The 13,289-nt window shown below is 43.4% G+C and overlaps 1 protein-coding gene across 1 annotated transcript in view; it reads left to right on the plus strand.

The window, feature by feature from the left end:
• Positions 1–2,126: 2,126 nt before the first annotated feature.
• Positions 2,127–13,289, plus strand: part of LOC147621294 (4-hydroxy-tetrahydrodipicolinate synthase, chloroplastic-like) — a 33,897-nt gene continuing 22,734 nt past the window's right edge. The window contains exons 1-3 of the mRNA XM_086823996.1: positions 2,127–2,465; positions 2,957–3,042; positions 3,169–3,252. Coding sequence (XP_086680122.1) covers positions 2,981–3,042; positions 3,169–3,252 — 146 coding nt within the window. The 5' untranslated portion in view covers positions 2,127–2,465; positions 2,957–2,980. The remainder of the gene's footprint in view (positions 2,466–2,956; positions 3,043–3,168; positions 3,253–13,289) is intronic.

A 13,289-nucleotide genomic window follows, 5' to 3' on the forward strand; every position in this document is an offset into this window, starting at 1 on the left:
ACATACCCTACAGCCGAATACCAAATTCAAAAGACACTCTATACTCAAGATATGAATGGAAACATGATATATTTCATCATCTCTGTAATACATCATGTTTTTGGAGCATTGAGTCTCAAGTAAAACTTCAAGATGAAATTTAGATCTAGTGAGAGAAAAAAAAACCAACAAGCTAAAGCAGATCCTCAGCAGAGAAACGCTTTTGTACACATATGCAATCCAGATAAGGTGAATCCTATTACCTGCATCCATACAAACAGATAAACAGATGTGTTAGTCTCGCTGTGTCTTGCAGGTGTCGCGGGACTTATATGCACTCAGAATGTGCTGTTAGTGCTGGTATTTGGACTCAATCGAGATGCAATAGAGTGGGCAATCCATGCCACTAAATTCCAAACATAACTATGAGAGAGATTGGAACTTTAAGTTGTGAAGATGCCTATTTTCAAGCTACCTTCAGGGTGTCCAACTGTCAAAAGTGGTGCCCCTTATCTTGCAACCACCCTTATACATTTATCACTCTTTGGCATTTTGTATTTTCTCACATTTATATGCATTTTGTATTTTCTCACATTCCTCCTTAGGACCGTATTACTACACGACAGACTCACTTATATAATTATCACTCTTTAGCGTATTTGTTATGATATTTCATGAATAAGGTGTGCTACCTTTAATTCAATGAGTCTACTTAACTTTCTAAGAATGTCTAGTTAATTATTCATTGAGTCGCGTAACTTTTTATGAATGTCTAGTCAATTATTCAACATGATGTGGAGTACAATGCAATGTGTTAATTTCATGTGTATCTTAAGGAATACATTTTACATTTTTATAAGTCCTTGCCACTATAATGGTAAAGTTATTCAAGCATGGCATAGTTACCATGCTCTTGTGGAGAGTGGGACATCATCATGTAAGGTGGGTGTTGAGCTTGAGGTTAATGATATAATCTAGTGCCACGAGTTTTGGCTAGGAGAGAGAGCAAGACATTTTACCTAAACTTTATTCATGAACTTTTTTTGGTTATGCCATGCTTGTTCATACACAAGCATGGTATATAACTTAGAATCATTGGTTAGAATCTTAAAGTAGAAACATGTGCTAAAAACATGCAAAATAACACTACAGGTTCTTGCCTTTCAAGCAAATATCCATCATTAAGAGAGTAAGGGGGGGTTTATACATGTTCACTTTATGTACATTATTTTCAAATGGAAAAAATAAGCTTACCTTGCAATTATGTCTAGCTAGTATTGAAGTCACGGTGTCAAAAGTAGTCTTGGCATGGTTAAGTGATCACTCCATGGACAAGCAATAAGTTTGTGCTAAGGGGTTATTAGGCTATAAAAGGCATCAAATCTAAAATTTTGCCCATCATTATATTAAAAGTTACCCTCCCAAATGGTTCTTGGTTGTTTGGAGTCACTACTATATTTTAACTTTCACCATACATGATCTCCAAACCTTGCTTTTTTGGGTATATAAAATATAATATTTTAAAGATTTATAGGAGTGATAATAAATAACTAATGTATGGCTAAAAGTGTGTTTTGATAACCCTAGTTAAGTATTAAAACTTTTTCTTTGAGTTTTCTACCCAAGAGGTTAAAAAAGTATGAGCAAAGCTCTTTTTTTTTGTTTATTATATATTGTTGTTGGTTTGAAAATTTTGAAGGATTTCCCAAGTAGGGTATCATTTTTACACAAGGTTGTTTTGGGAAAAAATTGACGTTGTAATGTTTTTTATCACTAGGCCCATTGTGCATTACCTATACTTTAGCCTTGAAAGGCAACATACACTTGGAAGCATGCCGAGCAACATCTTTTCCTACCCATGCATGCATTTGAAGGGATCCTAGCATGCTTTTCTCATGGCACAATTAACTGCGCCAAAAACTCGTCAATTATCAGTGCCATTGAGTTTTTATAGCTCACAACTGTGTAGAGCAAGCCTTAAAATTGATACTAAAAGCGGTATCGCACGATTGAGTTAAGCGGGCCATGGGAAAATGCCTAAACACTTTAATCAATAGTCTCAGGGGGGAAGAAGAAAATACCAAATCTATGGTTAAAATTCCACTTAACAAACTGGGACAATACTTTCGAGGTGATGAATCTAACGCACTATTACCAGTCAAGGGCATCACAGTAATGGGAGTCCCAGATGGTGGTGCGAGAGTGAGCATAATCACCAAAAAATACTGAAAAAAGATGGCCAAACCATGTCTAGAAGAGGATTATATGGTGTAGAAACGCGCTCTCGCATATGAAACGCCCCGTAGTGTCACGAGTGCATGTGACTTAGTAGAGTCACAGGAGGATTGTGACTTGGGAGTCGTGACTTGGTAGAGTTTATAGTAATTGTGACTTAGTAAAAACCTTAGGTTCACGAACTCTTGGAGGAGAGGGCAAAGCAAGGCGATGCCTGCTAAACAAACGATGACGCCAGGAGGAGCAAACAGGTCTGCGCTTCGCTTAAAATTTTTGATTGTTTTTTTCTTTAAAATTTTCCCTTTTTAGACATATTCGAACATTTTGTCCAGAGAGAGAGAGAGAGAGAGAGAGAGAGAGAATGTGAATGTATATATGTATGTATGAATGTACGTTGTGATGGCTTTATGTATGTATGTATGTTTAGCTTACATGGTTATGGTTTTATGTATGCCTTGCATTTTCTCTTGACTGCAATGCATGACTCTAGGTATGTGTGCTTATGTATTTATTGTAGCTTAAGCTGTGGTGGGTTTTCATTCAAGTATGTATGTAATTCCAATTCTACTATGCATTTAGAGACTGCATTTTCTTCTGTTTGCAATGGAAAACACTATGTATGTATGTTGTTGTGGTTTTAGTTATGTGCATTGTGTGTTGTAGGTATGTATGTGAATTAGAAATTTGCTTATGTCTGCAATGGAGTATGCTTTCCCTTCTAACTTTGGCTGTGTTTATGTAGCCTGTAGGTTGTGTAACCTGAGACATGTTGGCAGGTTCTGGAACTTTGGGGCATCTGCCTTCTTCAACCTACCGTTACGAGAATTGGTAAGTTGGTACTCAATGACCCCTTGGAAAGAAATCTAGTGAAGGAGTGGATCACCTTTTGCACACTTCTGCATTCTGCATTTGAGAAGAAATCTTAGTTTTTTTTACCTGCTGATATGAATGCAGGAAAAGTCGTGGATGGATTACGCCAAGGTGTGCAACTTTGCAAGCTCCTCCTCTCCCCATGAGAAGTCACGAACTCAAGAACAGGTTTTCAACTTTTTTGCCAAGATCTTTTTCACATGCTTGAAGTGTTGTTGATGCCCATGCATGATATTAGCATAGAGCTACAAACAAATGCACATGCTGTCGACAAGAAGTCAACAGATGGAATACTTATGGCCTAGAGCTGAGGCTTTATGAGAAGGCTTCTTGTGTTGTCTATAGGCTTGATTGAGTCTGGCTGGTCACCTAAAAGGACAACTATTTACCACATGAATCCACGTAGGTGGAAGGATGCTCTGGAGGCATCTGAGGTTGAAGAGGGAACCTGATGTTGAAAGTTGTGAGTTTTCTGCACAATTTGAGCCGAGATCTCCATGGATGGGAGGGGAGTCAGGGTTCCACACCTTCCGCATCTACTCTGCAAGTCTGGTTTAGAGCTGATAGACGGGTCAACATCGGAACAGGAGAAAAATCCAAAAAGCAGCTACACTACAGTGAAACCAAACGGGAGAAAATGGCCGAATCAACCAAGATGATGATCCAATCAAAGCCGGACACATAGTAGAAGCAAACTTACACCTCAACCTTATTGACCTGAAGGCTGAAGGAGCACATGCTAAATGGGCCCTACTTAGTTGACTGTATGAACAAGCCCTAATTGCATTGCAGTTGGGTGTCTTTTCTTGAGTTTTTCTGCACTTTAACCACCTCTTGTTGGAGGTCAGATGCCCTTCATCTCATGATGGATGGGTTTCTCGATGAGGAGAGGATGCCCAAAAAACAGGGCTTCATTCCGTTTTTCATTTTAAAAAAATTGTGAAAGTGGAGAACCTAAGAAGTGCAAGAAGGCTTGCTTAGCTTATAGGATGACGACTGCTATAACCCAACAGAGATCCAACAACCAGACAGACGGCAACCAGTTGAAGTGGCAGTGCTCAAAAGCCAGACAGAGCGACCTGAGCGGTAGTGGTTCTCTACAGCCTCTGCAGCCACTGAACTGGCATCTCCTGAGTGCCCCCATGGGCTGCATGGGCAGACAATAAGTCGGCCAGTGCAATGTGTTGTGGCACAAGGGATAAAAGGATTGGTTGCTTTTGCTCTAAGATCCCTGCAGGTGTCCATCAGGCTAACCCTTCAATCTGGGTGAGAGGGGTATGCCCAGTCAGGCCCACTGGGGAGCAGAGGAAGCAAAATGGAATTCTTAGGTGCTTTTGAGAGAGAGAGAGAGAGAGAGAGAGAGAGAGAGAGAGAGAGAGAAGGTCAGATGCACCCAGCGTGCAGCGCGAACAGCAGGGATCACAGAGGGCGAACAGCGAACAAGGGGCAGCACGAACACCGCGCAGCACGAGCAGCAGGGGAGGGGCCTGAACAGCTCCCTGCGCGAGCAGCAGGGAGCAGCGCACAAGGCACAGCACGTACAGAGCGGAGGGGCACAAACAGCACGCAGCACAAACAGCACATAGCACGAACAGCAAGGGAGGGGCACGAACAGTAGGGCGAGAGAGAGAGAGAGAGAGAGAGAGAGAGAGATCAGAATGGACGAATGCACTGCATGCTTGCAACTTTGTATATACATGTGCTGATTTAGGGTTTGCAGCTACTGATTTAGGGTTTGCAGGTGCTGAATTAGGGTTTTCAGGTGCTGAATTAGGGTTTGAGAGAACGGGTTTTCTTTGCTTTTGTACATGGATTTGGATGACCTGGCTGCTGCTGTTGGTGGCATGGCTGCCAATAGCCTTAACATGGATCTTATTGAGGAGATGATCGAGAAGGATGTGGGTTATGCTTCAGATGCCTCGGAGCAACAAAAACGTCAAAGGCTTGATGTCGATGCAAGCTACACTCCGGTGAATGTTGGAGAGAATGCAGAGGAAAGTTCTCAGGTACCTTCTCCGGAGTTTGCACGTTTGCTGCAGATCACTGGTGAGCTTCTGCAAGAATATGTGAAGGCAAATAGCGTGCAAATGGCTGCAGTAGATAATGGTGGTGTGGCTGATGTATGCATGGAGACTCCTTTGTTGCTACAACAACTAGCAGATTTTCATGATCGTGCTGCTATCTTCTTCTTTACTGGGCGTATTCCGTTGTTGCCTCGTCTTAGAGCATGGTTGGGCTGCTTGGTGTCGCCTGAGGCACTTGAGGAGATTTATGATGGTCCGAGAGGCTTTTATGAAGCCCGTAGGGCAGTCTTGGAGTAGGTGCTACTCTTTTTGGATGGGCAGTTGGTTCATGTGGTTCCGTGGAAGCCTGTGGGTGGCAGAGTACCAAGATATGTTGCGCCAGGCTTGCCCAGTTTGGGTTGAAGTGAAACAATTCCCACCAATGTTTTGGCGTGTTTTACCAGGTCTCATGCGAGGTATCGGTGATGTCTTGGTGGTGCCTCGAATGACATCTAGAAACCGAAATCGTCTATGCATGTTGTGGGATACTGGGAGACCTAGGCCGACATATTTGCGTGTCAATATGGCTGGGCTGCAACCTTTAATGTATGAATTGAGGTGGGATACATTTGCTGGCCACTGTTTCAAATGTGGTGAGATGGGCCACTTTGTCTCCGAATGTCCTAAGAAAGAACAAGTTGTTGCTACCAAGGATATCGTTGATGGGCAGTTGCCCCTGGAAGATGAGCATGATGCTCTTTTACACATGGATGTACATGTGGATGTTCAGAATGAGGTTGAGCAGCCATGGGTGGAAGTACGTGGTAAAAAGACACGATTTGTTGCCCCGCGGGGGGATTTCTCAGATGCTGTTTGGCGGGAGCCTTTGCGTACTCATCAGGGGCCCTTACATACTTATGCTCGTCGCCCTTGGGTTCAGGTTCCTAGCAACAGACCAGGATTGAGAGGCCGGGAGGCCAACTTTCTCAGGGTATTGGGGCTCTTGGGGTGGATAGAGTAGAACGCTATCCTATTAGAAGTCGCCTAACAAAAGAAGCACAACAACAATTGCCTCTTGTGTTTGGTTCGAAGGGTGAGATCATCTCGCCATGGGATGGTCATTACCCTTTGGCACGTGCTCGGGAACTCCAAGGGCAGTCTGAGATCACAAATACCATGTCTAAAAATGCAATGTTTCAAAAGGTTTGTGATTTGGCAGATTGTCCTGGGCCTAGTACACGGCCTTGTTGATTCCTTTTCTGGGAAGGCTAATGAAAATTGTACAATGGAATGTAAAGGGTATTTCTTTGCGCCAAAAGCAGTTTAGGCTTTGGCATACAACTTTTTGTCATGGTTGGGATGTTTTGTGTGCAGTTGAACATAAACAGCATAAGTTGGCTGGCAAAGCCTATGTATATAAGGGGTTTCATGTTTTCTACAGCGGTCCAGCCACCACAGGGAAAAAGTGCCCGTGAGTAAGCTGGGTTCACACCTAAACTAGCCGGGAGTGGCCGGGTGGACATGACCAACAAACCCCCCTCAAGTGAACGGTGTGAACGGGCAGCAAGGTTATAAAGCTGTGGATGCTGCGCTGCACTATGCTCCATAGTAAGAGTGATAAAGAGAGATCACGATGGCAAAGATGAACTCCAGTGCCAATGGGAAAAGCAAGCACTATATGACGGGGAAGATGAGAAACCCCAATGTCATAGTGCTAAAGCTAGAGCACAGGAGTACATAAACGCATCACCTGAAATGCATGTCAAAGATCATGTGGACATCAACTGCATCAAATCAGGCATCGCATAAGTTGCATTAGGAGGTGTGTTATAAAATCCTCCAGTAAGGAAAGTAAATATAATACCTCCCTAAAGGTGAGCATCCAAATGCCAAACTGAATTGCATGTAATCCACATCAATGACCTCAAGAGAGCAAAGCATAGCTCTGTAACGGCACCAGTGATAAGCATAAGAAGACGTAGCAGATATACGCATGTGTAAAGGCAACATGATCCAGAAGTCATGCTTGTGAGACATGAAATGTAAGCTGCAAGACGTAAACTCATCAATGAAGGGTTCGATGAGGAAAAAATCAGCAATGGTAGGGCTAATAAAAATAAAAATTCAGCAAAGCTGAAAATCAGGAGAAAAAGTGGGGGCTCAGGGCTGGCATTAGCCAATGCTATGAGAGGATGGGTAAACTCTCAGTGATGTCATGATCAGTGGCATGTATGGCAAGTGTAAAGATGCATAATCCCACAATGAATAATATACATGTGACATGTCAAAACCATTAGGGCAAGCCAACACTGGCCAAGTGTGTAGAACGCACTCCCAGTAAACATCACATGTGAGAAAGTGACAATGTCAACACTGTAGAAACAATCCTGCTGCAAGGAAAAGGAACATAAAAGGCATCTCCAGTAGACATCACATAAGAGAAAGCGTCTAGCATCAACAAGCATAAGGGTCAACAAGCATAAGTGACCATGAAGCATCACCAACTGTATGTGGACAAGTAAAATCCCCCCCTGAAATGCATTTGCCAGACAATGCATACCAAGAAGTACTGACTATAGAGCATAGTCATCAAAAGCAATGACATGAGAAGACATCTTTGCAAGTGATGAAGATGAAATGGTCAAGGCTGATACATGTGTAGCCAAATTGGCATGATCTGCACCTGTTGAAGAAGATGCCAACTTCTTCTTTTTCTCACTCTCAATACGTGTCTTGCATTTCTCTATGGTGTGCCTTGTTTTCTTGCAATAATTACAGCGCTTTGTCTTTTCAGGCTTGTCCTCTTTCTTGGGAGGATCCGATGGGCTAGGTTTAGGCCGAGATCGATTCCCACGAAAGAGAGTAGTCATTGCCGACTTAGTAGACATCATGTTGTTCCTGTTGGAACGGGATTGCTCTTCATTGAGCAAGAGAGTCACAAGGTTGTCAAAAGTGATCGCATTAGGTGCATTGCCAGCCAACAACCGCAAAGTGGTGCCAAATGTCTGATAAGAGTCGGGCAAATTACGCAAGATCGTTTGAACAAGATAGCCATCTGTCAAGACCTCATCAATGACGATGAGCTGCTCTCGAAGGTCTTTCACATGCGTAAGGTACTGATCGATAAGAGTCACCTTCAAGCATGCGGTCAGTCTCAAGCTTGCCTCGAAGGTAAGCTACACAAGCCTCATTGCGACTTGAATACAACTCCGCCAAGGTATCCCAAGCACCCTTAGCGGTGGTGCAGGAACGAATATGCGGAATCATGTACTTGTGGCACGAGAGAGTAATCAATGCATGGGCCCGAGCATCCCTAGCATCCCAAGTACGCTGCTGCTGGGTAGGAGGAGGACGAGAAGGTTGACTTACAAGAGGGTGAGCGGGAATCACTTCACCTTCCGCTAGAGCAGGTGTGAGAGGACGCTCCTCAGTGCCATCCTCATATAGCCATACATTCTTGGCAACCAATATATGACGCATCATATAAGCCCACATAGGGTAGTTATCCCCATTGAGCTTGTCCTCTTGAGGCAACATGCCAAAGAGGTCATTGTTACTGTTGGCTATGACAACACAGCAAAAGAGATCTGTCACAAGTCACCACAAGAGTAGGCAATGCCCAACGAAACTATAAGAATGTAGGAGAGAAATAGCAGGAAAATCAATGGACTGAAAGGAAACTCCTTCACCACAGGAAATACATTTGCATGTCCCAAATCTGCAAGTGTATTGCACGATAATGCAAATCTGTCAAAATGTCCACAATGGCATACATATACTGTTGCAAACCACAAATGTATACATGTGCCGTGAAAACACGAACAACTGACACCTGTAAATCTGCACTTGTGAAACTGCTAAATCGTCCAAATGCGCTTTTGTCACCTGTACCAATGCTGTAATGCCCCAATGCCAAATGAATGGGCGTGTAACACCCAAAATGCCTGCAAAAGTCTATAATAGACCTGCAATTTTTGCAAAATCCCCAAATTTTTAGTGCATTGATGCACCAAATGTGATGAAATCAATGCCAATGTGTGCCAATGTTGCAATTTCTGGCTCAATGGTGAAAAGCTCCAAATTTTAATGGACAAAATGTGCAATTTCAGGTCAAAATCTGCCAAATCCCACAAACCTGTAAACCTGTGTGGGCTGAAATTTTTGAAAATTTTCAAATGCCCCAAATTTTGCAGTGTGCAGGTACACGTGTAGGACAAACAGCAGGGCGCAGATCTGTATGTTGTCAGCTATGCAGATGCTCGCCAGGTACAGTACGGCTGCAAGGCTACGCAGGGCTCAACAAGGTGGCACTGTGCAGAAGCTGCAGGGTGGCGCAAGGCGGCAACTGCAGGCTGTTGGTGGCGCACAGCAGCAAGTTGCTGGGCAGTGCAGGCAGCAACTGCAGGTCCTTGGCGGCGCACAACAAGAAGTTGGAGGGCGGCGCTTACGAGCTGAAAAGGGTGAGTGTTCTTGCGTACGATAGGTTGAAGTAGGAGCATAGGGCAGCCAGAGGAAACCCTAACCAGAGGGCAGTCGGAGGAAACCCTAACCCGCTTTGATACCAATGTTGGGTAGGAGGGCAGCTAGCCTGCGCGCGCGCGCGCGAGCACACACACACACACACACACAAGCTCAAGCACAGAGAAACGTGAGTGTTGGAAAAGATGTACTCGATGATGAAAATGAAAGTACAATATGAGAGTACTAAAAAGCCTAGAGCTAAGTGCCCAACACACAAGAGTGTGTTCACACGGGGAAAAAACCTATGTCCAGCCACAGGGAAAAAGTGCCCTTGAGTAAGTTGGGTTCACACTTGAACTAGCCGGGGGTGGCTGGGTGGACATGACCAACAAATGTCCAGGGAGCCAAATGGTGACTTCTCCCCCCTCTTCTAAACAGTTGAGCGCAACTGAAAAGCGTCCAAGTAGGCATCCAAAATTTGAGGATAATCTTTCAATGTTTGTTCATGCAACCATTTCGCATCCATAGTAGGATAGTTGCGAAACTTGACTGGATAGTGTTACTGTAAACGGCCTCCAGGGAGCCTCTTTTCTTTATGAAAAAGAATTTGCTCAGGTTGGAGAATCTCTTCCATTTCCTCAACTTCAGGAGGGTCCTCCTCCATAGGTTCACTGGTTTCTGGTCCCATATATTTTCGAAGTAGGCTCATATGAAAAGCATTATGAATCTCCCAATGATCTGGGAGAGTCAATCTGAATGCAACTTCATTAATCTTTTGGGTAATTTCGAAAGGGCCATAATACTTTTTGGCAAGCTTGGGAGTAGCATCCTTCTTGCTAGGTCTTTACAAAGTCTAGTCTTATCAAATTTTAGCAATACCCAATCTCCTTCTTTGAGATCCATGTGTAGTCTATGCTTATCAGCAGCCTTTTTATGCTTTTCTTGGGACTTTTGAATGGCTATCCGTACTTTGGCAAAAGCATCCTGCAAATCACGTACATATTCATCTGCTGCAAAGATTTCATCTTTTGTATGCAAAATGGGAGGCAAGACTACTGTGCCATACATAACCTCAAATGGTGCTTTGCCTATAGAGGAGTGCACGGTATTGTTGTAGGCAAATTCTACCAACGGTATTGTTGTAGGCAAATTCTACCAATGGTAAAAACTTCTCCCACATGCTCTTTTGCTCGACAACATAGCATTTAAGCAAATCAAGGATGTCTAAATTTGTAGCTTCACTCTATCCATCCGTCTTAGGGTGAAAAGTTGACGAGAAGCTAAGTTTTGTGCCCAGATTGTCGAAAAGAGCCCTCCAAAATAGGCTAGTAGTCCTGGGATCTCTATCACCCACAATGGACTTTGGCATTCCATGATGCTTAAAGATGTGTGAGAGAAAAAGTTTAACTATGTGGTTTGGCTTAATGGTCTTCTTCACTCGGATGAAGTGAACCTGTTTGCTAAATCTGTCCACAATAGGCCTTATGGCATCATTGCCATTTTGTGTATTGAGGCAAATCCATGATGAAATCCATGGCTATGCTTTCCCAAGGTTCATTTGGCAGGAGTAAGGGCTGAAGTAACCCTGGGGTCTTTTGCCTGCTGAATTTTACCTTTTGGCAAGTAATACATTGATGTACATATGCCTCAATATCCTTGTGCATAGTAGGCCAAAAGAGATACCTCTGGCAAAATTCCTCTATGCCCTGCATAAGGCGGTGCATGAGACTCATGCAAATCTTTTTGTCTAAAGTCTTTGGTAACACATAATCTGTAAGCATACATGAGATATCCATCTTTACATACATATGGCATATGTGCTGTCCCGGACTGCAAATCAGCCCATAAAGATGAAAAATCAGCATTCGTAGCATAAGCATTATGCATCATAGTCAAATCCCCATGTGATGCGACTGAAATAGTAGCTACATATGGCTTTTGTGAGAGTGCATCGGCAACTACATTCTTCTTTCTAGGGGTATGAATGATCTGGAAATGAAACCTAGAAAGAAAGTTGGCCATCTGCATATGTTTCTTAGAAAGCTTTGTTTGAGTAAGAAAGAATCTCAAACTTTGATGATTTGTCTTTATTGTAAATTCAGCTCCTAAAAGGTAGTGTTTCCACACCTTTAGAGCATTAATTACAGCCATGAGTTCTTGCTCATAAACACCCATATACTTCTCGGCACCTTGCAAATGCCTGCTCTCATAGGTTACTGCATGTCCCTCTTGATTGAGGACAACTCCAATACATTCTCCCGATGCATCACATTCAACTGAGAAAGGCTTATGTAGATTAGGCACAATAAGCATGTGTGACCGCTCCCTATAGATTGGAAGACAATATACACACTTTTAGAACACTTAACTTAACTGAAGTTAACCATGGAAACAACAATAGCAACATAAATACTGGAAATACCAAATATACACATGACACCAGCAGTGGGGTCAGAAAGGGCCGGCCCCCCCCTCAATACATTTTATATTTCTTGGAGTATTTATATATGTACAAGTGTCACGGGCTTGATAGGCCAGATTCCTCCATGACGTGGAGTGAGAACAATGAAATACAACAAGATTTTGTCGATGAAGAATCAGCCGTGGTAGTAGAGCAAATCAGAGGCAGTCTCCCACCTTCACTGGGTGAACACCTGCCCTCAGTGGTCTTCCGGGACCGTGCACCAACAGGCACGCCCGTACTAACGCCTGGCAAGGTGAAGCACTGCAGTGGGAGAAATACCAAGTGCTCCCAAGTCAGCTTTGCTCCTTGTTTTTCCTCATACCCACATGACCTTCACTGGCTCCTCTAAAGGTGAGAGCGTGGTCAGGGCAATCATGGGAAAAATCAATATCCCAATGGCCTTCTAAGGTGTAAGCAGCTGGAGGTGAAGCTTGCCTACACAAAGCTTGTAATAATAACAACATTTAACTTTAATTTTTATCTGAATTTGAAATAAAATAGGTTTAATTCAAATCTTAGCAGAGAAGATCATTCCCTTTTTGTTGTACTCCTAATGGGTGCAAACAACAGGTACAGTCGGTACAACAGGTATCGCAGGTACAGTCGGTACTATTGGTACAAGTGTAGGTATAGTAGGTACTGCAGGTACTGTAGGTACACATGCAAGTACAGTTAGCACTGTTGGTACAGATGCAGGTACAAGTATTGCAGGTACAATTCAGTCGGTACAGATGCATGTACAACAAGCAGGTATAGCTCTGCCGGCAGGTACAGATGCAAGTACAGCAGGCGGGTGTAGCCCTGCAGGCAGGTACAGGTGCAGGTAGACGTTTGCAGCCCTACAGGCTTGTACAGCTACAAGTACAGCAGGCGGGTGCAGCCCTGCAGACAGGCACAGCTGCAAGTACAGTTCAGCAGCTTCAGGCGGGTACAACACTGCTGTAAGGCAGGTACTGAATTCAGTCTTTTGGGAAGACCAGCGATGGAGAGAGAGAGCAGCCAGCAGGCGATGGAGAGAAAAAAAAACCACCAGCCACACACGTGGGAAAGTACTTAAAAAAAATGTTTCATGAAAAGTCTTTATCAAAGGTTATAAAACCTTAATACCCATTTAATACTATGGGCACCCATACTAGAAAATATCCAACCCTTCTTTTAAATGTTTGTGAACACATTGTCTTATAAATATTAAGGTTGGCTATAACTTATAGATTTTTACATTTTGAAAAGGAAAAAATGATAATACTTACCACCTGTTCACACGCCACACCACCGAG

This window comes from Cibotium barometz, chromosome 30 (assembly GCF_041138505.1).
Source record: "Cibotium barometz isolate CiBa-2024 chromosome 30, ASM4113850v1, whole genome shotgun sequence".
Taxonomy (NCBI): Eukaryota; Viridiplantae; Streptophyta; class Polypodiopsida; order Cyatheales; family Cibotiaceae; genus Cibotium; species Cibotium barometz.